The following is a 27,652-nucleotide window of genomic DNA, read 5'->3' as shown; positions in this document are numbered from 1 at the left end:
GACACTTTGCAAGCCTTCCATTCTTTGACTGTCGGTGCAATAAAGGCTATGGATGGCGTTTCTTGTATTACTGTTAGCATGCGTTTTTTTTTTCTTTTTGGTCATACACAAAGTCTATTTAAAGGGAGATGGGCATCGAGATAGAAAAACACAAAGCACAAAACAGGAGACTAGGCTAACAATGGTGAGAAAGCAGCATTTTGTCTTAGTCCACGGAGCCTGCCATGGAGCCTGGTGCTGGTACAAGCTTGTGAGCCTACTCAAAACGCCCGGTCATCAAGTCACTGCCTTGGACCTTGGTGCTTCCGGAGTTGATCCCAAGCGGCTCGAAGAAATCACTTGTATTTCAGATTACTTGCAGCCTTTGATGGATTTCTTGGCCTCTCTCCCTCAACCTGGGAAGGTCGTTCTTGTTGGTCACAGCTATGCCGGTCTCTGTATATCTCTAGCCATGGAAAGATTTCCCAACAAAATTGCAGTTGCAGTTTTTATTGCAGCCTATATGCCTCGTCATAGCTCTCCACCAGGGACTCTCATACAGGAAGTAAACGATAAAACTTCCTTGTTCTAGCTTGTAATTGACGCTAATAATACACGAACATCCAGGTTTGGAGATTCTAATTTTAGTAAACTCTTTTGGCTTTTTCTTTTCTTTTCTTTTCTTTGTTGATATAGTACTTTAAAAGCATCCCAGTGGAATCTTTAATGGACTGCCAGTTCACATTCGAAAAAGGCCTGGAGAAACCACCAACTCGGGTACTCTTCGGTCCAGAATTCATGGAGGCCAAAGCTTATCAACACTGCCAATTGGAGGCAAGTTTTAAATGGTTTAAGCAAATCTCAAGCTGCTATATCTGAATGTGTCCTAATTTTGCATTGTTGCATCCAGGATTTGGAGTTGGCCAAAATGTTGGTCAGACCGAGTGGGCTGTTCTTGGAGGACTTGGTCACGGGGAATTTATTAACACAAGAAAAATTCGGGTCGGTGGATCGAGCTTTCATTGTATTAGAAGAAGATGAAGTGATGATGGAAGAGTTCCAGCGATTGATGATCGAGAACTGTCCAGCCAAAGAAGTGAAGGTCATTAATGGCGCCGGCCACATGGCCATGCTTTCCAAGCCCAAACAGCTTTGCCAGCTTTTACAAGAGATCGCAGAGAAATTCTGTTGATTCATATGTTAGCCAATATTGCCATTTATGCTAATTAAGGATATAAAACCTTCTTGATTTCTTTTGTGTTTTTGGTAAAACATATTTTGTTCGTACGATTAAAATTCATGTGGAATCTAACTAAAGATGATATCCTTAATTTAATTGGATGTGTCGCATTCAAATGGATTGGTCTATGATTTTTCTTGCACAAGATGCACTGTTTATGCCTTTATGGTGTAGGATAAGGTGCTATAGATATAGGACCTCTGGAAATAGGGTCCAACAAATAACGGATCATACAATAACTAGAAAAATATACAAAAAGAAAATAAAGTAATGAAAAATTGATAATATAGTCGTGAAGAAAATTGAATAGTTGCCATCGGGGGGTTTTTTTCTAGAGAGAATTTTATAACAAGTGAATTATCCTTACAAAATAAATTAAAGTTTGTTTGAATTTTATCACAAATGAAATCCATCCACAACATGAAAAGATTAATTTTATTGAAAATATTTTTTTGACAAAATTAATTTCATTAGAAAATTAACATTTTTTTTGTAATGCATTATTTTTAGAGTTATTTTTTTTACATTAAACACTATTAATTATTAACATTATAGTAAAGATAAAAACACTAAAATCAAAGTTTCCTTTCTTATATTGTGCACCACAACAAATGTGAGAATTCAACTAGAACAAACAAAAGAAGAAAATGAGCTGATGATGAATCAAGAGTGGATTACATGCTTGTAGTGGGCGTTGATGATTGGTAGAATATTATAGTGGAGTAATATTTATCTGCTCTATGATTTGACAGATCACATCAATTTTATTTTTTAATAAAAAATGTCAAAAGTTTTAAACATCTGAAAAATGTTTTCAGTTTGAAACAATATTTAATTTTGACATCTATCAACATAACAATTATTGGACATAGGTTTATATTTAATATATTATCAAAGCATAGATTTTACATATTATTGATGAATGTTAAAATTTTTAAAAATAAATATTCATAATTTAAAAATATTTATATTTAAAAAACTTTTAAAATCGTGTGAAATATTCATAACAAATTTGGTCACGTAGGGAGCTTGGAAATTATAATAGAGGCCTCGAAGCACTTTGTTGTCGTTCACGGAGCATGCCATCCGGCTTGGTGCTGGTAAGTTTGTACCCCATGCCCAGGTCGCTGCTCTTGACCTGTGGATAATTTTAACCCAAGCGGCTTGACATGATTGCATCCAATTCTTAATGTCTGCAACCATGGTGGCGTCTTGTTTTTCTCTAGCCATGGTGGAATTCCAAATCATCACTGATGCAAGGAGAGTAGCAGATATTTCATGCCGAGATCAGTATCTTGAACTCGAGGTTTATCATTCATGGGGCTGTTTTTGCAATATCTTGAACTAGACAAAATGCTGGTGAGACCGACCTGGGTTTCCTGGAAGAATTCACCGACGATTCTCTGTTGACGTGAAGGCCAACGAATCTCAGTGTTTCCAAGAATTAAATGGCTCAGAACCATGAATTACAGTTCTGGATCTACACTCTCCATTAGTATATATATTCAAGTCCTGTAAAATTAGAAATTTAGGAGATGCAAATAATCCGTTTTGTGCTTGTAATTATTAAGATTGTGAGCTCACAGATTAATCATAATTTTCCTACTGATCATCAAGATACGGCAGAAATATGTACTATTGAGACCACAAATTTGTATCCATGTGTAGTACAGGCATGCGAAGACCTTACTATTTCTATTGTAATCCATCACCAATGTTTTGTCTTACAGGGTTCTTTTTTTTTTTTTTAATTTTTAAAAATTGATACTGACCACAAGTGAGGTTGGGAATGTAAGACTATGAAGTACGAAGTCCCAATCACGAAAATGATATTGCAATTGCCAATTTGCAACCCAAAAGAAGAGACGAGGGTTGATCTGAAAAATGAAGCAGATGAGTAGAAATTTTATATGGATGGAGCCCCATTTTCAAGTCAGTAAAGGCAGGACACGTTCTGCTGACAATTTCTCAGCTAAGTTATTGGATAGTTAAGCCAATCACACCTAAGAGCTAATTAAGAATTAGCAAAAAGAAAATAAAGAGACAACGGCACCTTGTCCAGATCGATAATTTTTGTTGGGGCTGGACCATTCCCAACCCACTTGTCACGCATTATATTGCAAAGATTTTTCACCCTTGATATTAACGGATTGAGGCGTGAGGCCATCTGGATAAAGCCCCTTGCACTTGCATGAGAGCTAACAAAGACTCAAGCAAAAAACCGAGAAAGGTATTGAGAGGAAGGAAACTTTGAAGCACTATGTTCTAGTTCAGGAATCAAAGTCCGTTGAGATCCTAGAATTGATTGATGGAGTCATTCTCTCAGATCCTAAAGAACTTGCCAAGAATTGACAGTTCTATAATTAATCTTCATTAGAATTCAATTCCTACAAATAGAGATTTAGGAGGTAAATAATCAATTCAGTTACTGTTTTTGTGCTTGAAAAATTTTGAGATTGTGACATCACAGATAAGTACTTTTCCTACCGAGCATCACCATATGGCAGATATTTGTAATAGAATGAGACCAAGGCATTTGCATCCAGATGAATGTAGTAGAGATATGCATAGACTCTTTATTTTCGACTAATGAATTCCAAACTTCTTGTTCAATAATATATATTTTTTATAATTTTACTTTACGTGATATTATCAATTAAAAATTTTAATTTTTAAATTTTAAATCTTAAATCATAAATTGTTATTGAATATGTAAGGTAAAATTATAAAAAAAAACAAATAGAACATTAAATGAAGGTAATAAATTTCTGTTTTGTATTGAGAGCTAGAAAATTTTGCAATTAAAATTGTGAAGTATTAAAGAAGAACTATTTGCTGATGGAAAGAGAAATACACAAGACAAGAACGCATGATATGACGTGTTGGGCCATGGGTGACCTATTTTCACGAGGGAAGATTCAAGAGGTTACATTGCCATGATCGATGCGTTTCGAAAGGCATAGAGATATGAGCCACTGCCAATTACGCCAATCGTCACGCATCGAGTAGTCTCACCCTTGACCTTAACTGCTTGAGCGAGCCCCTCTACAAAATCCCCTTCAAATCAAGGAAAAGCCCAGTTGTAAGATAAAAGCAAAATGAAAATGAAGCACTTTGTTCTCGTTCATGGTATGTGCCATGGAGCTTGGTGCTGGTACAAGCTTGTCTCACTGCTCAAATCGGCTGGTCACCGTGTCACTGCACTGGATCTTGGTGCCAGCGGCATCAACCCCAGGAAGATTAGTGAACTCACTTCCATGTTTGACTATGCGCAGCCTTTGATGGAATTCATGGCCTCTTTGGCTCAAGAAGAGAAGGTGACTTTAGTGGGTCATAGTTTCGGTGGCATAAGCATTTCTTTAGCCATGGAGAGCTACCCAAACAAAATCTTAGCCGCAGTTTATCTCACAGCCTTTATGCCCAACCATGATTCTCCTCCTGGAACTGGAGTACAAGAGGTAATTTTATATATATATATATATACATATAAACTCCTTTCCTCTTGGTCTCTGTCTTTATTGGTAGATGATGACTACAAATTTTACTCTACCATGTTCAATTGATTAAGAACATAATAGATGAGCCAGTGAGAGTAAGGCAAAATTATTGATTAACAACTAAATAATGCATGTTCATTCTTATGTTTCAAGGAGTACCAAATCATAACCCTTTGGTGAGTGATCAATTATGAGACTTTTGTTTCTTTCTTTAATTTTTTTCGTTAAATTCAATACAAATACCTGCCTCTTTTTGTGGCATGTCATGTTCAATTGTAGCCTGAAATATTGCTTGATATGTTCAAAAGGCTAGCATGTTTCCATAGTACGCAAGTACTAATTTACTTGATTGATTACTTGGAGGCCAGTTCTTCAAAAGTTTCATGGCAGAGTCCATTATGGATTTCCAGTTATCGTTCGATGAGGGGCCGAATCATCCTCCCACAGGTGCCCTCTTTGGCCCAAACTTCATGGTGGCAAAGGTTTGCCAACTCTCCCCGAAAGAGGTCAGTATTTCGACAAAATCAGTTTCCATCTATATAACCAGTTAAGAATACTAATTAAGATCAACCTAAACGTTTTCAACCTGCACATGAGCATTTGTTTTAATGATTAGTTTAAGAATTCTTTTGTTCAAAAAGCATATTCGAATCTGTTGTGCTGATGATGTTTGCATTGCATGCAGGATTTAGAATTGGCTAAAACGGTGCTGCGACCAGGGAAGTGGTTCATGAACGATTTATCCAAGGAATCTCTGCTGACAAAAGAGAAATTTGGATCTGTTAATCGGGTTTACATAGTTTGCAATGATGATTTGCTGATAAAGGAAAGTTTGCAGAAATGGTACATTGAGCATAGCCCAACAGATGATGTCAAGGTTATAGCTGGTGCTGACCATATGCCTATGTTCTCCAAGCCCAAGGAGCTCTGCCAATGTCTCCAAGAAATTGCTGAGAAATATAATTGAAATTGTTGGGTGGGCATGAATCATGGTAGCAAATGCAAACTTTGTAATAATGATATCGTATTGATATAAATCAATAAGGGAAAAACAAAGGTGTTGAATATGGGAAATCCTGTTATGGCCTTGGATAATTTTTAATTTATGATAATGTGTTTGTATTTTTTTTTTAAATTGAAAAAAAAGAATTTCAATTTTACTCTTTTAAGTAACAGAGATTATATATTACTTAATGAACCAAATAGTCTGATATTTATGATATAATACTATAAGCTTGAGAATTTGTTCAATTTTCAATTTTTTGGAGTATTAAAATTTGGTAAGCAATGTGACTTAATTTTAAATAAATCTCATGGACATTCATTAAATATATACTTGAGTTAATAAGATTTTGCCACAAGATTTTAGATCTTTCGAGTCTCACATAACCTACATTTTACTCAATTTTAAATTTTATATACTAATATAAATCCTTACAAAAATTATTCACTGAAAATTTTACATCAATTCATGTTCTTTCCCGATTTAATTATATCTTATAACCCCAACGGTGCGAGCAAACCCCCCTGATCAGATCAATTCGGGAAAATGGACTAGAAGAAGCATTCTGTCCTAGTTCATGGGATTTGCCTTGGAGCTTGGTGCTGGTACAAGGTGATCGCACTCGTCAAATCAGCAGGTTACGGTGTTACTGCTTTGGATCTTGGCGCCAACGGAGTCAACCCCAGGAAGCTCAATGAACTCCCTTCCATGTTGGACCATGTGCAACCATTGATGGAGCTCATGGCCTCTCTGCCTCAAGAAGAGAAGGTGATTTTAGTGGGTCATAGGTATGGTGGAATGGCCATTTCTTTAGCCATGGAAAAGTTCCCGAACAAAATCTCGGTGGCAGTCTACGTCATGGCCTACATGCCAAATTATGTTTCTCCACCGACAACTTTAGTAGAGCAGATATAATATGTATGTATAGCCTGATTTTTTTTTTTTGTCGATTTTCCGATGTTTCTACTGAAACAGTAAGCGACATGTCGATTAATCTTCTTTGTTGATTATGGAAAACAGTACTTCAAAACGACCCCAAAGGAATCCTTGATGGATTTCCAGTTCTCCTTTGATGACGGGGTAGAAAACCCACCAACTTCTGCCTCGTTAGGGCCAAACTTCCTGGCAGCCAAGGCTTTTCAACGTTGCCCAAAAGAGGTAAGTTTCGTGACATTATTCATAATTAGTAAATAACAGAGGAATTCAATGCTAAACATGGAGTATTAGAGGCAAAAATGAAGCTAACAGAGGCGAACCTTGTTTTGTCTCTTGTTTTGTGGTCAATGAAGCAATGAGTTTAGGATCCGTTTGGTATTAGGGATGTAAAGCACATTCCCTGCAATGTGGTTTATTAAATTACATTATAGTATTTGTTTTATAACAGATCACTGCAATGTAAGATTGCAATGCAATCACATTACAGTCAATGAATATAATGTGATTGCAGTCCAAAACCAATGTAATCACATTACATTACACTCTGCAATATTCTTAAACATAATTTTACCATTCAACTTTATTACTTTATTAAAAATATTTTATAATATTATAATTAAAATAAAATATATAATATAAGAATAAAAATTAAAATAAAATAAAATATAAAAATTAATATTTATATAATATAGGTAAAACAAATTAAAATAAAATATATAATATAAAAATATATTAAAGAAATAAAAATAAAATATATAAAATTATAATAATAAATAAAAATAAAATATATATCATTAAAAATATATTAAATATAAAATATTATAATAATAGATAAAAATAAAATATATGATATTAAAAATATATTTAAGAAATAATATTATATAAAAATTCATAATAAAAATATAAATATATTAAACTTATATTTTAATAATTAAAAATAATTTTAACAATTAATATTATATTTTTACTAAAATATTTATAAATTAAACTCTATAATATTATCTTTACTATATTTTAATCATTATTTTACTTACATATCAAATACTGTAATATTATTTTTACTGTAATCTTTACAATCATATTATTTATAATCACGTTACATTATACCAACGTCACTTAAATATGTATAGATGCTTTTGGTGCCCAACCGCCAGTAGGCTTGTGAGCGATTATCCTTTTTGTAATTGTACAACTCTCCACTGCCCAAACCAAGTTGTGATGCCATGGAAAGTCTCTCCCTAATTGGAAGAGACTTGGAATGATATCTTGGTTGTAGAGGCCAATAAAATTGCTTTTCCAAAAACTTTAAAGCTTGGCAAAGGTACAACTCAGATCGAGTTGAAACTTGATTTTAACTTAATTAGAGTTTTTGTAAACACCTATTTTTCTTTCTTAAATATAACATAATAATAATAAATAATAAATAATATAAATCTGTAAAAACAAAAAAACGCATGCTTGACCTCCACAGTCAACAATCTGCACAGAGCATTCAATGCTCTCTGGGCAGACGAATTTGGGTCACCTCCGGTCAACTTGGAGGCCCCCCATCTTTGAAATCATGCTCAGTAGAGTATGATTTCGCCTTTCGATTGTCCAAAAACTTGGACAATCGGGTTCTATAAGAACCCAAACCAAAGGGGGGATTTGGAGGGCGATTAAGAAAGCAAAAAAAAAGGACAGATTCAACAACCAAAATCCTATTTTTCAAACCAAAAAACAGGAACCAAAAATCCTATGTTCTACCAGCAGCTACCCTAGCCAAATCAAAAGCTAAATAAAGAAAATCACAACAACAAAAAAATAGAAAAATCGCAAGCCAATCTTTACAAAAAGAAAAGATTTGGGAAATGGGTTTTGTGGGAAAATATTGGGGGAGTGAAAGGAGGGTTCGGGTAGTGTGAGGAAGGGAGAAAGTTGATTTATTTTGCGTGGGTAGGATCGAAATCAAGAGTAGAGAGGGACTGTCGGCGAGGTAGGCGTGAGGGAGACCGGCGGCAAGGGGCTGGTGAAAAGAGTCGCCGACCGAGAAGGAAGAAAGAGATAGAGAAAAGAGAGCTGCAGGCTGAGAAAGAGAGAAAGAGAAGAGGAAGAGAAGAAGCGTAGACAGAAGGTAGAGAGATGACGCTGAAGAGAGAAAATGGGGAGGAAAAATGAGGGAAGAAGGACAATAGTAAATTTAAATCCCTTGGTTTATGGTTTTCAAAACGGCGCCGTTTCATATATAAAAATTTTCCAGCAGGCAGTCCTAACACGGCGTCGTTTAGAGAGGTGCTTGAAGCACCAAGCGGTGCGTTTTGAAAGAAGCTTGCTGGGCTGTGGAGAGCTGCTGTGACCCTTCACAGCCTAGTAGTTCTTGGGCTAGTCCAGGCCCAAATTAGTTAAAGCCCTATCCTTTGTTGTTGGGGCTTGCCCACTTATCTAACCCAAATGTGTTGTTTAGAGATTTATTTAGTGTAGGTAAAAATATATTATGTGATGTTTCAAAAGTAGAAAAATAAAAATTAAGACATATAAGGCAGTAGATGAAAAAGATGGGTAAATATTTGATTGAAAAAACAGAGCAGGCTAAATAGAATATAAATGTATATATAAAATATATAAAAAAGTAATAAATGAAATAAAGAATAAATGTTTGATCTAAAAATAGTAATAGTAGATCTAGATTAAAAATAAAAATATATGAGCGAAATAAATAAGCATTTAGTAGTAAAAACATAGAACTAAGTAAATACGATAATATCTAGTTATGAAAAATCAAGTTATCTAAAGCAAAACAAATATATGAAAATGTAAAAATATATGTATATTTTGTCGGAAAAAAAATATAAATTAAGCAAGGGGTGAAAATAATATTAAAATAGATAATTATGTGAAAGTGAGTTAAATAAAAAGATGGATAAAATGAAAGGATACGTTTGGCATGTGAATGGAAATAAAATATTTAATTATATAAACTTATATTTATATAGATATATATATGTATAAATAAAATAAAATGAAAGAATGAGGCCTATTGTGAAATTATTAAATGTAAATCTATAATGTTTGTCTTGGAATCTACATCGACGAATGGATGTTTATTCGAAACGCGAGAAGTCATAATTCTGAATGAATTTCTTTAAGTTAGCGATCTTGGTTAAGACTCTACTAGTATATAGGATAATTTTAATTTTAAGTTCCAATGTTCCTAATTTTAAACAAATAAGATTATATATACTTAAGTACCGATTGGTCAAAATATAAAAACAAAGGAATAAGGAAGTGATGATAACAATAAATGTGACAATAATAATAACAATATAAAAAGAAATAGATAAAATACATATACATTAATAATAATAATTATGAAATAAAAGTACTTGATTCAAGAATAGGATTTTAAGGAAGTTCATATAGTAAAATAAGTAAGTACTTATATAGCAAAAATACATAATGAAATAGAAATGGTTATATAAAAACAATAAATAAATGTGAAATATTTGTTCATGGTATATATCTATACAAAGAAAAATAATACAATTTTTAAAAATAACAAACAAATATTAGAATTTATGAATGCATCACGTACCGTTGTTATATTGTTAAATGTCATGGCATATAGATATATCTGTGCACGAGTCAAAGCCCTGATGATGGGACATTTCAAGGAAAATTGTGAAGGCAAGTTTTTCGAAAAAATTTCTAGATGAAAAGATACTTCCGAGTCTCACTAATACGGTAGGAGGGTTCTAAGAAATATATTTAATAAAAGAACTTTTGGTCGTATTAAGATTTTCATTCACAAAAATACTGTTTTTACCTATAAACAATTATTCTGATAATGAGATTTACCTAATAAATTTGTGAAGGTAAGTTTTTCATGTATTTCCCTAAGTGAGAGGATACTTCCGAATCTCACCGATATAATGGGTAGATTTAAAAAGTACTCTCAATAAAAAGTTTTATTTGGCATTATTTCAATTTTATGTCATGTATTTCATAATTGCATCACGTGTATGTCAAACTCGTAAAATTAAATAAAATATTTTAATTTGTTAATAGAATAAAAAATAAAATAAAATAAAAAAATAAAAATTAAAAAAATATAAAAATAAAATTAATGAATTAGGATAACATATGATAAAATAGTACCATTCGTGAAACGAGCATCATATGGTATTAATTTTTCCTTATGCATAATTGTACTTTCGAATCCAACTTTAAAAAAATATATGTAGATTAGTTGTTGTCTTTGAGACGGATCCAAAATCGATTTAGAATTTAGTCGAATAAAACAAATTTAATAAGTAATCAGTTGCATGTAAATAAAAAAAAAAATTGATGATGACTCCTAAATCATCCATGTCTAATGATCAGGTTTCCGAACCCGCATGTTATGACACTTCTAAATATAAATTTATGGTTAAAGCCATGGGTAGTAATCAGTCTGATATTGCAGGAAATGGAATTAGCTAAAACATTGCTGAGACCAACATGGGTTGTTCGTTCGGGATTTGGCAAAAGAATCTTTACTCACAGAGGAGAACTTCGGGTCTGTTAATCGGGTTTTCATTTTGTGCAAAGAAGATAACTTGTTTAATGACGATTTCCAGCGATGGTTCATCGAGAACAGCCAGACTCAAGATGCGAAGGTGATCGAAGTAACTGACCATATGCCCATGCTCTCAAAAGCCCAAGGAGCTCTGCCTATGTTTCCAGGAAATTGCAGAAGAATACAATTAAAATTGCTGCTCTTTTGATAATTAAGCTTAAACCATATTAATATTTTAGTTGGATTTGCACAGATATTATGAATCAAAAGCCAGCTTTGCACACGATCTTCAATAAATGGCAGTCTATAATTTTTGCTACTACATAATGAAACGCCAGCCTTTGCAGTCTTATATCTTGTATAAACAAATCAAATAAAGAAGGACAAAATTGTTTGACCAATATTAAGATATGAAGCTCGTGTTTCCGCAGGGCTGTGGGTTGAACTGAAAGAAAGATCTCAAAATGCAAAATATTATGCAGGAAAAACTCTTAATTTATAGCAGAAAACAGGGTAAAATACTTGGAAGAAGAACTTCAATAACTTTCTCTATGCCTTAAACTATGAGTAAATAAACACACCTAAACTTTTTGTTTTTATAAGCGATTTGTTAGTCTCATAATCATTTGAATCTTTAGTAAGTCAGTCTCATCTCATCATTGTGTCGCAAGATTATTATTTTTTTCTTAAAAAATTAATTTGATGAAGTATACAGTACCATTACTTATAAATCACTTATTACTTACTTGACATAAGACTTTTTAAAAACACCATGCCAACTTACTTGTTAAAAAATTAGACGAGGCAATTACCTCAATTAAATTTAAAAAATTAACATAGATTATTTATATTTAAATAATTAAAAATTAATTATGCATTTGAATTATGAATTAATTAATTAGTATCCATGTTCATTTAATTTTTTATGATTTTTAAAAGCTAGAATTAAAGCCGACATTATTCTATAGAAAAGAAATAAGAAAATAGTGTTGGTGATAAAAATTGCAACGCATGCCAAGCTGTGACGACTTGCAACACTTGAAGGCAAGTCAACGTGGCAAACTAAAAATAATATTATCAGACAGAGACAAGGCATTACTAGCCACAGCTATGGCCCCTTTCTACCAAACGTGCAATAATTGCGACGTTAAAAATTGGTAATTAGTTTGGGTTGTGGCTGTGAGTAGTGGGCCAAGGTTGCTTATGATCACTTTAGACTGGTTTACTTGATTGCTTTTTAAAATAGTCTCGTGATTTAATAAATATTTATGATTTAAATTTTTGAACCGTATCAAATTTTTACATTTTTAAAATGGAATTCAGATCTCGATCTTATAAAAACATTTATAAATCCATGATTTAAAAATTTTAAAATTAAATAAATATGAATAGTTCACAATTTTACCTTCAGAATTACCCACTCGAGTTATATTCACTTTTATTTCTACATAATGAAAAGCTATTAAGTAATTAAGGTGCATATATAAATAAATAGATAATATAATATATTCATTACATTTTATAAAAAATTTAAACTAAGATAAGTTTGTGACCAGAAACATGTATCTAATTCTTTTTCTTCTTAGTACCTTGCACGCCAGTAAAATTTTTTTTTTCAATTACAGTAAACGAGATAAAATATTGTCACCTGAGAACCCCACTTAACATTTTTGTAGTCAATTCAAGCATTACTTAAATTTTTTATTGAAAAAGGAAAATAATGTACGATAATTTTACATTATACAAATTAAACAACGTTTTGATTTTAGCCAAACTGGGATAGCGACGGGCATCTTAATTTCGTTTTGGGTTCTGTCGTGTTGGTCAAATTTTCTTTGACTTTGTCTCTTTGACTTTTCTTTGACGGGCATCTTAATGATCAGTAATTTTTTTTGGTAATTAAGAGGACTGGCCAATATCTAGACCCAACAGACTAAAAGCTCCATATATTGGCGAAGAAGAGCATTTATTTACCAGAAAATAGAAGACAATGACGGAGTTCAGAAAGCAAAAGCATCTTATTCTAGTGCATGGAGCATGTCATGGAGCCTGGTGTTGGTACAAGCTCAAACCACGGCTCGAGTCAGCTGGTCACCGGGTCACGGCCATCGACCTGGCTGCCTCAGGCATCAACATGAACGCAATCCAGAGTGTTCACACGATGTATGAATATACTAAACCGTTGTTGGAGATTTTGGCCTCTTTGCCCCCCGGTGAAAAGGTTATTCTTGTTGGGCATAGCTTGGGAGGCCTGAATTTGGCCCTGGCCATGGACAAGTTCCCGGAGAAGATTTCAGCTGGTGTTTTCTTAACTGCTTTCATGCCTGATACAGCACATCAGCCATCATTTGTTTTGGAACAGGTACGGCCTCTTTGTCCCCCTTTTAACCCTTACAAACCCATAGAGTTCCTGGCAATTTTTTTATAAACTCCTCCTTGTTTTTGTTGAGATTGTTCCGTTACCAGCCCCTTTCAGTATAAGCACTAGTCGCACAGTAAATTTCTTTGAATTTCTACAAACTGTGAAGATTGGCATATAACTGCAGGCACAGACGGAGTGAGGGTTTCAAATTTGAGAAGATAAAAATAAAAAATTTAATATTTGAGATAATAAAATTATAAAAATTTTAAAAAATTAAAAGAAAAATTACAAATATTTAAAACAAAATAAGAAAAAATTTATAAATTTTTAAAATTTTAGGGCGACAGGGGCCCCTACTAGCCCCCTCCCGCCGCTGGCTGCAGGGCTGCAGGGGTGGTGTTAATTAGCTGCCTTATTAAATTGTTGTAGTGTTTCTGAATAATGGAGACTCAGACCACCAAAACCACATGGAGATTTTATTCCAATGGCTGGTGTTTGCTCTGTTCCACCACATGAAAAAGTGAAATACGGTCTGACCAATTATTAAGTTAAAAGTCGCATTCGTGCACCTTTCAAAAAGTATAAATCGCATTTGTACAAAAACAGAGAGATTTTTAAAACATAACTTTCAATTTGTCTTCGTTTTCCTGCAAAGTACTGCGAGAGGACCCCAGCGGAAGCTTGGTTGGACACGGAATTTGCTCCATATGGAAGCCGTGAACAGTCTTTGATGTCCATGTTTTTCGGGTCTATGTTTCTAACACAGAAACTCTATCAACTATCCCCTGTTGAGGTATCTGTTTCCAACCTTTTCGCTCAGCCTGTTTTATATCATTAGTTTATTTTTCATCTCATTATAGTAAATTAAAAAAAAAAAAAACATTGTATGCTTTCGGAAGGACCTGGAACTGGCAAAGGCTCTGATCAGGCCAGGATCGTTGTTTGTAAGCGATTTGTCAAAGGCAGACAAGTTCTCTAACGAGGGGTATGGATGTGTTCCCCGGGTCTATGTTGTTTGCAATGAAGACAAAGGGATACCAGAGAAATTCCAACGCTGGATGATCGAAAACTTTGAGGTTAACGATGTGATGGAGATTAAGGATGCAGATCATATGGCAATGTTCTCAAAGCCACAGGAACTTTGTGACTCTCTGTCAGAGATAGCACAAAAATATGAGTGATATGTTAGCAACAAGATCTGTTGATTTTTATTTGCGGAGTGGATGTTGCTGCTGGGTTGGCTTCATTAGTCACTAGGTTTTGGAGTATTATATTCGAATAATATGAAATAATCCTTGGTTTTTGGAATGAAAACGATCCTCTTGAACTGCCATGTTTGGATACAAGATTTACTAATTCGTTCAATCTAATTAGAAATATAAAAACGCTTACTTTAAATAGTTTATATATAATAGAAATTATCAGGGCAAAAAAAAAAAAAGTCATTGATATGATATATGAAAGGAGAAAGTGCAAGTCATATACAAACATTCAAGTTTATATATATCAATTTACATTTCTTTTCATCTCTTTATTCAATGTTCTCATTTTGGTCCTTTGTTTTGAAATCCATTTACTTTGATTTTCTTATTTTCATTATACTATAACCTAAACACTGATTTTCTTTTCATTAGCTTATAATACAATTCTACCTAGAAATATATGTTTTATACATTTGATGTTTTCCGTTCTGTTTTTGCTTTTGCTTTCATGGTGTGTGGCAATTCATGCAACCTGTCACATGGTACACTTTATACTTTAAATAGAATATCAAAATCACCACTGATATTTTTAGTAGAATAAAACCAACAATAATACATTCAGCGTTAACACTTGTTCCCTGCTTATTAAAACACACTTAATGCGGGTCTACATTTTCTCTGTCGTGTAGCCAAAGGGGTTGTCAAATCGGGTGAATTGCCACTACTGGTAGCCAATCTGCCATATCTAATTCTTTTTAACCAAAAAATGAAAAAAGTTTTATTTTAAAGTAGATTTACATACCTATAGTATTTGAGCATTTAGTTTATTAATTGGTATATTATCTCTCTACTTAAAGAGTAGAGTTTGAATCTACTTTTTCCAATTATATAAAAAAAATCTAACTTCTATTTTTCCAAAAAATGATTAATTTCCAAATATTGATGTAAACCTTAGGTGTAGAGAGGGTTATGTTATTGGTTTTCTTATTAAAAATGACATAATTTTGTTAAAATTATTATACTATTTCGTGGATATTTAAATTTGTCAGTATTAATTTTTTTGGTTTTAACCAAGAATCCTTCCGAGTTAAGACAGACAGCTTGCTTTGTACAATAATTGTTCTCATAAAGTATGGGTTTCTAATGTATTGGTTGGGAAACAATCCCCACCAGCTTCAATCACTTTTAATGCAGTGGACCTTTCTTTGATCATAGAATTTCAAGGTACAAACACTTTGATCAAGGGAGTTTGCATGTAAATTAACTGGCAATTATCTTGATTAATTTCCACCTAGTTTCTCTTTCTCATTTTAATTTGTAATGTCTTTCGTCTTCTTTTATTGGTTTGAAGGACCTGGAATTAGCAAAGGCTCTGGTCAAACCAGGGTCATTGCTTGTAAGCGCTTTGTCAAAGGCAGACAAGTTCTCTGACGAGAGGAACGGATGTGTTCCCCTAGTCTATGTTGTTTGCAACGAAGACAAAGTGATATAAGGGAAAGCCCAACGCTGGATAATTGAAAACTTTGAGACTAACGATGTGATTGAGATTAAGGATGCAGATCATACTGGCAATGTTCTCTAAGCCACAGGAACTTTGTGACTGTCCGTCAGATATAGCACAAAAATATGAGTGATGTGTATACTTTGAAGGGGGTCCTGAAGCAGGAGTTATTAATGAATATCGCTGCTGTCATGGAGGTGTGATGGGGTTATTTTTTATGGGGAGTGAATGTTGTTTTCTGTAGTCACTTGGGGTTGGAGTATTAGTTTTAAATAATATGAAATAATAATTAATTAAGTATACTATTATTATGTAACACGTTTCTCCACTTTCATTTCTTTCTTTTTTGAAAATATCAAATTAAAAAGTATGAAATAAATTATTTTTTAATCTATTTAAGTAAACATATAAACATATTACATTACCATAAAAATAAAATAATTAATTTTCTTTAAAAAATTAAAAAAAATTAAAAATCGATTTTAACATTTACATTATAATTAAATAGCCTTAATTATATATTTTTATTTTTTATTAACATGAAATTAATAGTTAATTGATATTATTTATATTTAATAATTCATATACAATTTTATCAATTATATTGTAATTAAAATTTTTAAAGACGTTATTTAATCATATATTTATTTTATTTAATTAACTGTATATTTGTATGCCACACTTATTTTTTATTTAATAAGAATACATATAGATCATTTTAGTTTCTTCTCTTTTTCCATTTTTTCTTTCCTTTAATGGATTAAATCTAAATAAGGCCAGAGGGGCCTTAATTGTTTTACAAATGTCAGTAAAGTAAGGTGCCTTAGGAACCTTACTCTTTGTATTAGGTAATAAATTGTCTGTTCCATTTGGGATAAGGACATCTCAATAGCTTAGCAAAAGAGAACCTTTGCAACATCAATCTTCTGGTATTGCTATTTTGTGTTGGCGGTGGGTTTTTGTATTAATCAAATCCTTATCCATGAGGAATTAACAACAGTCAAAGGAAGTATCATTTCCTGGCATTTTGAAAGGAATTAAAAGTCAAATTTGTTATCTATCTACAAATGCCCGTCACTGATTAAACTGTCAAATGTTTGGCAGCCTCCTACCAAGGATCTTTCCAGGCTTTGACCAAGAAACCGGGCCAGTTTGGGAACAATAATTAGTAGCTGCTTAAGATTTCCTTCATGAAATTTCTTGCTCAGAACACCATACTTCTCACCTTTCAGTGACACTCACAATTTGTCATTGTACAGCGGGCCAGACTAACTTCATATAAAGGAATCAGAGCAACAAGATTGGCCCCAACAAAATAATGGCAGAGAAGAAGAACCAGAAGCATTTTGTTCTTGTACATGGGCTATGCCATGGAGCTTGGTGCTGGTATAAGCTCCAACCCCTGTTGGAGTCTACGGGTCACAGGGTCACGGCGCTTGACCTCACAACATCAGGCATCAACATGAAGGCAATCCAAGATGTTCAAACATTTCATGAGTACACCAAACCACTGTTAGAGATTTTGGCCTCTCTTCCTCCTGATGAAAAGGTCATTGTCGTGGGGCACAGTCTAGGAGGCATGAATTTAGCCCTGGCCATGGATGAGTTCCCAAATAAGATTTCAGTTGGTGTTTTCTTGACAGCTTTCATGCCAGATACCCTACACCAGCCATCATATGTTTTAGAAAAGGTACTAAATTTGATATGAATTTACTACCTTGTTGCCTTCATATTATTAATGGAAAATATTGGAGGAGCAAAAACAAAAAAAAAGGAAGCCCTACCTGGCCTCTAAAATTATAGTTTCAAATTGACACAAATAACATATTCAAAATTGCCAGAGGCTAGCTGCTTTAGTATCCACACTTTTATTTGAATGCTACCTTGTCACTAGTTTCCTTTGTAACTTTCATTTCAATTGATCGTTAGTGCTAATTCTGATAAGAACTGTTCTCTTTTCTCTGGGTAAAGTATTTGGGAGGAGTTACGGAAGAATTATTGAAGGATGCTCAGCTTGTTAACATTGGCAGCCTCCAAATTCCTTTCACGATAACTGTTATGGGCCCCAAATTCTTGTCATCCAAGCTCTATCATCTATCCTCCGTTGAGGTTCGGCTCTCTCTTTCTTGTCCCTTTTCTGATAAACTTGATTCCACTCACTTAAAACTTCTTCTTTTTTTTTGAGAAAAACTTGAAACTATTTATAGTAACTATTTTCACAGCAGATCTCTTGAAAATATGGAATATTTATTTCTGTTTGATTTTACCCACTCTATCTGAATTGACATAGATTTACATACGTCACAAATCGTGTCATGTCTATGCTCTTTTGAGGGACTTGGAACTTGCAAAGGCATTGATCAGGCCGGGATCATTGTTTACGGAAGACCTGTCCAAGGGAAAGAACTTTTCGGGTGAAGGGTTTGGAACCGTAACACGAGTTTATGTTGTTTGCAACGAGGATAACGTAATGGTTGAGGAATTCCAACGCTGGATGATTCAAAACAATCCGCCTAAAGATGTGTTGGAGATTAAGACCGCAGATCATATGCCAATGTTCTCCAAGACGCAAGAAGTTTGTGATTGTCTCTTGGAAATAGCAAATAAATATTCTCAAGGAAACTGATTGTTTTCGTATAAGCTTTTAGTTCATTGAGTTTTAAGTTGATACGGAATGAAACCAAGATGGGTTCTAAGCTTGTTTCAGGACAGCTCCATCAATGGGCGAATATTCAACTAGTCAAATTAATAAATTGTAATAAATTTAAATATAATGGATGCTTGGGAGATAATGTAAATTTGAATCTGGACTTTGTAAGGTATTGTTTTCAATTTATATTGGTAAGACTAAGAAAAGTCCAATTGCGCAGGAAAAGGGATAACCTTCACAACAAATGCTGATACTGCAATCTTCTGTTATGGTATTGTTACCATTCTTTTATACTTTCACGAAACCACGCATCAGCACCAAGGAAATTTGATTGGTTGTCATAATCACAAATGCCTAATAACAAATTTTTTCCGTTTACAAATCTAAGTTTGTCGAGTAAGGGGAAAACTCAAACCTTGGGCAGCCTCCAAGCACCTTTCCTGGTCTTGAACAAGAAATATCAAGTGTGGACCAATAAGCAGGTGCAAAATAAGTTTTCTTTCTTGGAATGTCTTGCGGGAGTCGCCATACTTTTCAGCCTTTCATTCTCACATTGATAAATTAACGTTCTGTGAATCTCCCCAGGCCCAGGCTTGCCAACTGTATATAAAGGAACCAGAGCAACAACGGTTTGCTTCAAGAAAAAAAAAACAATGGCAGGGAACAAAAACCAGAAGCACTTTGTTCTAGTACATGGGCTGTGCCATGGAGCCTGGTGCTGGTACAAGCTCAAGCCGCAGCTGGAGTCTGCTGGTCACAGGGTCACTGTGCTCGACCTCGCAGCCTCTGGCATCAACATGGAGGCAATTCAAGATGTTCGTACATTTCATGAATACACCAGACCTTTGTTGGGCTTTTTGGCCTCACTTAATGAACAGGCAATAGTTGTGGGGCACAGCTTAGGAGGCATGAATTTGGCCCTGGCCATGGACTTGCTCCCCCACAAAATTTCAGTTGGTGTTTTCTTAACAGCGTTCATGCCAGATACCACACACCAACCATCATATGTCATCGATAAGGTACTGATCAATTTGTTATTTTCTGTGACGTGCATATTTGATACTTACATTTTACAGTTTCATCATGCATCCATGATGAAGATTTTGCGTTTCATCAATCATGGGTCCTACCCCATGCATCCAGCCGTTTAAGTATATCTAAATGGAATCAAATGAATAACTCCCTGTACTTTTCATCGATTCAATTAATAGAATATTTTCCCATCAATTGTTACATAATTTAGTGAGAAAAGTTTCCCGATTCTAATGGAAGAACTGTTGTGTTTTCTGATTCTCTCTTCACAGTATTTAGAGGGAGGCTCAGAAGAGGCTTGGCAGGATTCTCTAACTGTAACCATTGGCAGCCCAGAACAACCTCTTACGATAACAACTTTGGGCCCCAAGTTCATGGCATCCCAGCTTTATCAGCTATCCTCTGTTGACGTAATTCAGTCTCTGTCTTTTTTTATTCTTTTTTCTTGTTGGTAAACTCAATTATGTGAGCCTACTCGTATTCCTCCTACATCAATTTATTACAACAAAATATAAATATGCTTTGATTTGAAATGGTCAGCCTTGAAATAATTGTTAAACATTTCTTTTTTGACATGTATTTGTATGTGATATGTAGTAATTGTGTTTTTTTTTTTATAAGGACCTGGAACTGGCAAAAACTCTGGTCAGGCCTGGATCACTATTCCAACAAGATTTGTCAAAGGCAAAGAATTTCTCGGATGAAGGTTATGGATCTGTAACAAGGGTTTTCGTTCTGTGTGGTGAGGACAAAACGATGACCCCGGAAATCCAACGCTGGATGATTCAAAACTATCCGCCTAAAGGTGTGGTGGAGATCAAAGGTGCAGATCATATGGCAATGTGCTCCAGGACCAAACAACTTTGCGACAATCTTTTGGAGATTGCAAATACATACGCTTAATATTAGTATACTAGTAGATTAATAAACAAGCTATGATATGATGCTCCCTCTTTATTTTATAGAAAGGAAACGATAAAGAATAGTAAAGTATTGAGTCTGATCAGCACATATAAATACTAGGTGGAAAGTGATGCTTTCCTGCATGCCACTAGCTATCTAGCTATTTGCATTGCCATTTGTCACAGTCAATGTGGGCGGCTAACAAGGTTGTGACAGTAGTTCAACTCTGTACATGTGATTGCAAAACTGATAGAAACTTCATTTATTAAAAATGTAATTTTCTATGTATTAGTAGTAATATCCATACCTACTGCCAACAGCTTGCATCCAAGCCAAGAATATTAGAAAAATTAAGTTGACGTTTGATGATTATAACCAATAAATGTACAAATAATTATAAGAATAATAACTATAATGAGACACATTATATAACACATAATAAAAAAATATGAATTAAAACATTCTTTTAAAAAAATCTTAATACTTCAAGATAACTTTCACCATCACACACAAAGTAATATTGGGTCAAAACAATCCTCAAAGTCATATTGGGTCAAAACAATCCTCATCTATTAGGATAGTTTCGAATTATAGTTTGATTATGATAGTTTAATTCTAATAAATTAATATATCTCATTGAGATAGTTTTTAAATCTGGTTAAACTAGTACAACATATCTTAATTGTATTAGAATAAGATTATTGTATTTAATATATCTAATGAAGTTAAAGAGTAGTCATTATTTAAATTTAGAGAAAATGATTTAGATATATATGGAATAAGGGTTTTTAGTTTGAAATTATTTTTGTAATCTTTTGATTTTTCTCTTATTGGGCTTTGTCTGTTATTATGCCCGTGACATAGGTCATTGAAAAATCGAACCATATAAATTTTTTTTATTTTTACGGATGTGTTTAATTTTTTTTATTCTATTAATTGAGTAAGATTTTAAATAACTTTTTGAAAATAATGCCATAACTTTTACAACATCATTTTTATATCATTACAATATAAAATCAGTTACCGCTGTGCATTCAACATGTTGAGATGACCAACTATCATTTTTACAAGGGCATCCGTAAAGTAATTAACCTCTCTATAAATATACTTATATTTGACATCACCAGCAGTCTTTTGTTGTGCAGTTAGCATTCTTTTATACTTTCACGAAACCTCAAATCGCCTATGAGGAAATTTGATTGGTTGGCAAATGCCTAAAACAACTTTTTCCATGTACAAATTTAAGTTTATTAATATAGGCGGCATAAACCAGGAAAACTCACACCTAGGGCAGCCTCCAAGGACCTTTCCTGGTCTTGATCAGAGGCCAAAAATGATATCATTCTTGGAACGTCGAGTTGCCATATTTCTCAGCTTTTCGTTTCCACATTGATAAATTATTGTTCTGTGAATCTTCCCAGGCCAGACCTGCCAACTCTATATAAAGGAACCAGAGCAACAACATTTTGCTTAAAGAAAAACAATGGCAGAGAACAAAAACCAGAAGCATTTTGTTCTAGTACATGGGATGTGCCATGGAGCTTGGTGCTGGTACAAGATCAAACCCCAGCTGGAGTCTGCTGGACACAGGGTCACGGTGCTCCACCTTGCAGCCTCTGGCATCAACATGGAGGCAATCCAAGATGTTCCTACATTTCATGAATAAACCAGAGCTTTATTGGGGTTTTTGGCCTCACTTAATGAACAGGCAATAGTTGTGGGGCACAGCCTTGGAGGCATGAGTTTGGCCCTGGCCATGGACTTGTTCCCCCACAAGATTTCAGTTGGTGTTTTCCTAACAGCGCTCATGCCAGATACTACACACCAACCATCATATGTTATTGATAAGGTACTGATCAATTTGCAAGTTTCTGTAAAGTGCAAATTTGGTACTTACATTTTAGATTTTCATCATGTATCTATTATGATGAAGATTTTGCACTTCTTCAATTATGGGTCCTACACCATGTTTCTGGCATATTGTTACATGATTTGTTGAATGAATAACTCCTTGTACATTTCATCGATTCAATTAATAGAATATTTACTCATCAAATTGTTACAAAATTTGTTAAGAAATGATAAGGGATTCTAATCGAAGAACTGTTGTGTTTTCTCTCGTGAAAGATCTCAGCGGGAGGGTCAGAAGAGGCTAGGCAGGATTTTCAAACTGTAACCATTGGCAGCCCAGAACAACCTCTAACGGTAGCAACTATGGGCCCCAAGTTCTTGGCATCTCAGCTCTATCAGCTATCCCCTGTTGAGGTAACTCTGTCCCTCTGTCTTTGTTCTTTATTGTTGGTAAACTCAATTCCCTGAACCTACTCCTATTCCTTCGTCATCAATTTATGACGACAAACTATTTATCTATAACCGATTCAAGAGTTTGATTTGAAACGATAAGTCTTGAATTAATTGCTATATGTGATAGTAATTTTTTTTTTCTTTTGAAGGACCTGGAACTGGCAAAAACTCTGGTCAGGCCAGGATCACTATTTCAACAAGATTTGTCAAAGGCAAAGAATTTGTCGGATGAAGGATATGGATCTGTGACGAGAGTTTTTGTTGTGTGCGACGAGGATAAGCCATAAACCTGGAATCCCAACGCTGGATGATTCAGAACAATCCGCCCAAAGATGTAGTGGAGATCAAAGGTGCAGATCATATGTCAATGTTCTCCAAGACCAAACAACTTTGCGACACTCTCTTGAATATTGCAGATAAATACGCCTAATATTAGTATAGTATTAAATTAATAAACAAGCTCTAGCAGCTTTTCAAAAAAAATTAATAATAAACAAGCTATAGCTCTGTTAATTAATAACATCCCTCTCATCAGATATCATTGTATTATGATGATGTACATATACTAATAATTTGTTTAACAATGACAATAGTGTAATGAAATATGGAATTGTTGCTTCAAAAAATTTGCATAGAACTTGAACAACTTGCCTTTTCACTCAAAATATGATGTTCCCTCTTTAATTTATCAAGAGGAAAAGATAAAAAAATAGTATAGCAGTGAATCTTATGAGCACATAGAATCAGTATGTGAAAGGTGATGTTTCCATGCATGCCACTAGCTAGATAGCTACTTTGTATTGCCATTAGCCACAATCAATGTGGGCAGCTGCCACGGTTGTGAGAGTAAGTAAACACTGTTCATAAGATTACAAAACTGATAGACTCTTCATTCTATTTAAGTATAATATTTTTCTCTGTATTTAAGAGTCATATTCATTCCTACTGCCCTATAGCACAGCCGCATCCAAGTCAAGAGCCCCCTTTTTACAGTTCTTACAAGATAGCGCATTTCTGAGCTATAAGATGTTTGAATAATTTAGCTTTTTTTGCAACTCTGCACCTAACTTAGCTGAACTATTTTAAAAAGAATAATACTAAAATATTGTTTACCAGTCCATATTCATGACTTTACTTGTAAAATATGCAAGACATTAACTACACCTAGTGATACGGTCCATATCAATCTCTATTTTAGCCCATAAAAAAAAACATTATAAATTTCAGGTGGTGTGAACTTTTATATAATTAGAACATTTAAGTATACAGTTGATGTGGTATTCATAATTCTTTTTTGTAAAACTATGACATCTTCTCTTAACTTCTCATTAAGATTATGACTCTATCTACTGATCAAAACATACTCTTCGATATGGGATTTACATGATCTACTCTAAAACCATGACACCTAACATTGTTGTAGTACATTCTCCACTAGTTCTCGAGCCTTCAAATCACGAATCTGATTGATTTGTTTATAAAAATATTAGTTAGAATAGCATTCATGCATTTTGTTTGGACCAAAGCAATCACATTTGTGTCTCTTCTTTCATTAATGAATACAGCTTGAAAACAAAGGAAATAATAAAATTCGACCCAATTAGACTATGAGAATCGAGAAGGATGCAGGTGAAAATTGATGTCTTATCGTCAAGATGTTTGGTCATATCATTGAATCTACTGTTGGCAGCAAATACATGTGATATTGGTAACCATGACTGCCCCAACATTTTTTCTTTCTCGATTTAATGTCCTAAACTGAGTACTTACTACATATAATGTTTTTATTTTATTAATTTGTTCTATGGTGAATGAATGACTTTTATGGCTTTATAAAATTTATCCTCAAAATTAATAAATATAGGCCTGTTCTTTTGAGTCCGTAAGTAGGAAGGGTTACGGGCGGTTACTAGAGAGCCCAGGGACCTTAGCATTTTGTATAGACTTTTGGGTTTTATTTGCTGTGCCTTGATTTAGGGATGTTACTGCAGATGTGAAAGTAATAAACCTAAATCTTGTTTTGCTTCCAAGCTTCAAGGGTGATTTATTGGTTACTCCTGTTTTGTATATATACTGAATTTTCAAAAAAAAAAATAAATAAATTCTCACTCACTCAAACAAATAATAAAAAATAAAAATAAATCAATCTTAGTCTATTAAATTAATGACTAATCCCCCTCTAACAAAGGGTAAAGGACCAAATCCAATTCCACCCATTCCCATTGGGTCTTATGAATCATATGTAACTAAAAACAAAAGTAAAATAGAGAGAGGAGAAATGGGTGAAGTTTTTGGCATGGAAATTAATTGAGAAGAAAATAGGGTGAGTCCTAATTGATAAGAGACAACATATATTAATTTTATGAAGAATCTGAATGAATAACAGGCTGAATTCATTGGTTGCCTCATATGCATTTGTGAGTTCAACCATGTTTCAACCCCCTAAATGAGTATATCAAGTGAAGTAGCTGTTGAACAAGTTGTTATAAAAGTAAATAATTAAAATTGAAATATATATACATATATATAACTTGTCACAAACGTAATTTATTGCTGTAAACAACTTTCCCTTTATCCATTTGCATCTATTGGACTGGTGAGGCCATCCATTTGCAATTTCCCAACTTTAAATTAGTAAGTAGTAGTTGCAATTTTCCAACTTCTCTGATCATGGTGATCACGATGAGCTGACGGGGTTTCTACATCTCTTGGGTACGGAGTGTGTGTCGTCGAAGAGGGCCTCCCCTTGACTTCTCAGTGTCGATAGGTCAAGTGAGATGTGTTTGTGGTTGCGGTTTGCTGCTGAGGCGGGTGTGACTTTGCTGGGATCTTCCTCTTTTGGGGATCTCTCCTTGGCTTGGGAAGGTGATCGAGCTCCTTCTAGCCTGCTGCTTATGTGATTAGGCTGTTTAGCTTGGGCCGACTGCTCTCTTTTGTGATCTTGGGCTCTCTGCTTTGCGTTTCTTGTTGCCCCAAGCGCGTAGATTAGGACTATAGTTTCTTTCATTATGCTTATGTTTGCCCATTCTGCAAATGTTGTTAGGGGCATTTATGCTTTCACTATGCTGCCGAACGCTGTTGCGCAGCTCTTTTGTCTTCTGTACAGGGGCAATACCCCTTCTAAAGTTCATTTGCCATGCCAAGAGGAGCCTTACACCGGGTTTGCTGCTATACTTGTCGTGGCATTCAAGTTTCTTTTACCTAATAAAATTCACTTTTCAAAAAAAAAAAAAACGTAAGTAGTGGTAAAAGTTGCCAACTAGCTTACTTTGCTTTCACACACGAAAAATAAATAGAGCAGAAGAGAGCATCTTTTAATAAAGAAAAGACCTGGTAGATGAAGCTTTAAATTATTGGCATTTTGTTTGATAAATGCATTGAATAACGTTCAGTTCACTAGGGACATTGGATCTTGATTCTTGACGAAGAAAATAGTACACATAAATATATATGTATATATATATATATGTATATATATGTTGACTGAAAAGTTTTAATTGTAAAATACATTTTGTTACTTCATCAAAACTTTTTTAAATTTTTTTATTAATAAATATTGATTTTAATGATGATATCATTTATAATACATCAATTACATTGATAATATATCAAATATGAATCCATAATTTTAAATTAAGATTGCTTTTGGATGATATTCGTAGGCTGTAGATAAACTAAGCTCAATTCAAACCCTACAATTATTATTTAATTACATAACTCCTAATTGAGACTTAGTTTATCTAATTTTGAATTCATTTATAAATTCTTTCACTCTTAAGTTTTAAAAATCTTTGTCCTGTCAACCCCCCCAACATTGTCATTTGCTGTTGGGATTTTTTTTTTCTTTTTCTAAATGAATTTATATTAAAGAAACAATAACCTTAGCTTCCTACATATTTCAAGAGAGCTTTATTAGCAAACAGCAATAGTACTATATACTAATAAACATAGAATAGGCCTTGAAGTTTGCCTTAACATCAAATTAATATTATTAAAATAATTAAATATTACTCTCACAAATTAGCTCTTATAAATTATTTCCTTCAGTAAATCATTCGTGTTTAAATATAAAAGAATTTTTTTCTTAATTTAGCAAAAGAATAATTATAATTTCACTCTCAAAAACCATTCACCTCTTCTTCGTTTTTTTTGTCATTTTCTTATCATATATTTAGATGATACGTGGACAGAAATAAAAAATTGAAGGGGGAAACAAGTGAGTTTAGAAACCATATAAATAATTTTCCCTCGTCTTTGGATCAGTCTAATGGATCTTAAAAAGACTACTTCATTTAGTTAAGGGTCCTGTTAAATGATTAATTTAAGAGCATTTGTTAGCATAAATATGTTTTATTCAAAATAGTCAAGTATCCATTTATGGAAACGAATATGATTTTACCCTTAAACGGGGAATGCTCAGAATTTGACTTTTCTTTTGGCACATGTTGTTGAAAACAGAGGGAAAAGGACAGGATGATGAGTTGTTCTTCTATGTGAGGCCTGTTTCCA

At 33.8% G+C, this 27,652-nt stretch overlaps 5 protein-coding genes and 2 pseudogenes across 6 annotated transcripts; all 7 read left to right on the top strand.

The window, feature by feature from the left end:
- Window positions 1-133: 133 nt before the first annotated feature.
- LOC110429303 (methylesterase 10-like) lies at window positions 134-1,315 on the top strand. The gene is made up of 3 exons (XM_021445265.2): window positions 134-544; window positions 676-813; window positions 890-1,315. The coding sequence occupies exons 1-3, from the start codon at window positions 182-184 to the stop codon at window positions 1,169-1,171; spliced, it is 783 nt and encodes a 260-aa protein (XP_021300940.1). The 5' UTR covers window positions 134-181; the 3' UTR covers window positions 1,172-1,315.
- A 2,830-nt stretch (window positions 1,316-4,145) lies between these two features.
- Window positions 4,146-5,822, top strand: LOC110429305 (methyl jasmonate esterase 1-like). Its single transcript, XM_021445266.2, has 3 exons — window positions 4,146-4,677; window positions 5,085-5,222; window positions 5,402-5,822. The coding sequence occupies exons 1-3, from the start codon at window positions 4,318-4,320 to the stop codon at window positions 5,681-5,683; spliced, it is 780 nt and encodes a 259-aa protein (XP_021300941.1). The 5' UTR covers window positions 4,146-4,317; the 3' UTR covers window positions 5,684-5,822.
- Window positions 5,823-6,265: 443 nt separating this feature from the next.
- On the top strand, window positions 6,266-11,380 carry LOC110410077 (methylesterase 10-like; annotated as a pseudogene).
- A 1,729-nt stretch (window positions 11,381-13,109) lies between these two features.
- On the top strand, window positions 13,110-14,897 carry LOC110408858 (salicylic acid-binding protein 2-like). Its single transcript, XM_021417974.1, has 3 exons — window positions 13,110-13,551; window positions 14,207-14,344; window positions 14,451-14,897. Exons 1-3 carry the CDS (start codon window positions 13,180-13,182, stop codon window positions 14,730-14,732), a joined length of 792 nt encoding a protein of 263 aa, XP_021273649.1. The 5' UTR covers window positions 13,110-13,179; the 3' UTR covers window positions 14,733-14,897.
- A 2,468-nt stretch (window positions 14,898-17,365) lies between these two features.
- Window positions 17,366-19,128, top strand: LOC110409309 (methylesterase 9-like). Its single transcript, XM_021418608.2, has 3 exons — window positions 17,366-17,944; window positions 18,226-18,363; window positions 18,545-19,128. The coding sequence occupies exons 1-3, from the start codon at window positions 17,573-17,575 to the stop codon at window positions 18,878-18,880; spliced, it is 846 nt and encodes a 281-aa protein (XP_021274283.1). The 5' UTR covers window positions 17,366-17,572; the 3' UTR covers window positions 18,881-19,128.
- Window positions 19,129-19,397: 269 nt separating this feature from the next.
- On the top strand, window positions 19,398-21,123 carry LOC110409170 (salicylic acid-binding protein 2-like). The gene is made up of 3 exons (XM_021418437.2): window positions 19,398-19,923; window positions 20,209-20,346; window positions 20,558-21,123. The coding sequence occupies exons 1-3, from the start codon at window positions 19,558-19,560 to the stop codon at window positions 20,837-20,839; spliced, it is 786 nt and encodes a 261-aa protein (XP_021274112.1). The 5' UTR covers window positions 19,398-19,557; the 3' UTR covers window positions 20,840-21,123.
- Window positions 21,124-21,999: 876 nt separating this feature from the next.
- LOC110409649 (methylesterase 3-like) lies at window positions 22,000-23,646 on the top strand (annotated as a pseudogene). The gene is made up of 3 exons (XR_016350748.1): window positions 22,000-22,688; window positions 22,967-23,104; window positions 23,293-23,646. The product of XR_016350748.1 is annotated as a methylesterase 3-like (transcript).
- Window positions 23,647-27,652: the final 4,006 nt, after the last annotated feature.

This window comes from Theobroma umbraticum, unplaced genomic scaffold (genome assembly GCF_002168275.2).
Source record: "Theobroma umbraticum cultivar Fairchild unplaced genomic scaffold, ASM216827v3 scaffold_44.0, whole genome shotgun sequence".
Classification (NCBI taxonomy): Eukaryota; Viridiplantae; Streptophyta; class Magnoliopsida; order Malvales; family Malvaceae; genus Theobroma; species Theobroma umbraticum.
The sequence above is the reverse complement of the archived record's forward strand: the minus strand, read 5'-3'. Positions and strand labels throughout refer to the sequence as shown.

Coding starts and splice junctions, on each gene's coding strand:
- LOC110429303 (XM_021445265.2), top strand. CDS start 182: ATGGTGAGAAAGCAGCATTTTGTCTTAGTCCACGGAGCCTGCCATGGA. Junction 545..675: donor CAGGGACTCTCATACAGGAA/GTAAACGATAAA, acceptor TTGTTGATATAG/TACTTTAAAAGCATCCCAGT. Junction 814..889: donor ATCAACACTGCCAATTGGAG/GCAAGTTTTAAA, acceptor TGTTGCATCCAG/GATTTGGAGTTGGCCAAAAT.
- LOC110429305 (XM_021445266.2), top strand. CDS start 4,318: ATGAAAATGAAGCACTTTGTTCTCGTTCATGGTATGTGCCATGGAGCT. Junction 4,678..5,084: donor CTGGAACTGGAGTACAAGAG/GTAATTTTATAT, acceptor CTTGGAGGCCAG/TTCTTCAAAAGTTTCATGGC. Junction 5,223..5,401: donor GCCAACTCTCCCCGAAAGAG/GTCAGTATTTCG, acceptor CATTGCATGCAG/GATTTAGAATTGGCTAAAAC.
- LOC110408858 (XM_021417974.1), top strand. CDS start 13,180: ATGACGGAGTTCAGAAAGCAAAAGCATCTTATTCTAGTGCATGGAGCA. Junction 13,552..14,206: donor CATCATTTGTTTTGGAACAG/GTACGGCCTCTT, acceptor TTTCCTGCAAAG/TACTGCGAGAGGACCCCAGC. Junction 14,345..14,450: donor ATCAACTATCCCCTGTTGAG/GTATCTGTTTCC, acceptor TGCTTTCGGAAG/GACCTGGAACTGGCAAAGGC.
- LOC110409309 (XM_021418608.2), top strand. CDS start 17,573: ATGGCAGAGAAGAAGAACCAGAAGCATTTTGTTCTTGTACATGGGCTA. Junction 17,945..18,225: donor CATCATATGTTTTAGAAAAG/GTACTAAATTTG, acceptor CTCTGGGTAAAG/TATTTGGGAGGAGTTACGGA. Junction 18,364..18,544: donor ATCATCTATCCTCCGTTGAG/GTTCGGCTCTCT, acceptor GAATTGACATAG/ATTTACATACGTCACAAATC.
- LOC110409170 (XM_021418437.2), top strand. CDS start 19,558: ATGGCAGGGAACAAAAACCAGAAGCACTTTGTTCTAGTACATGGGCTG. Junction 19,924..20,208: donor CATCATATGTCATCGATAAG/GTACTGATCAAT, acceptor CTCTCTTCACAG/TATTTAGAGGGAGGCTCAGA. Junction 20,347..20,557: donor ATCAGCTATCCTCTGTTGAC/GTAATTCAGTCT, acceptor TTTTTTTATAAG/GACCTGGAACTGGCAAAAAC.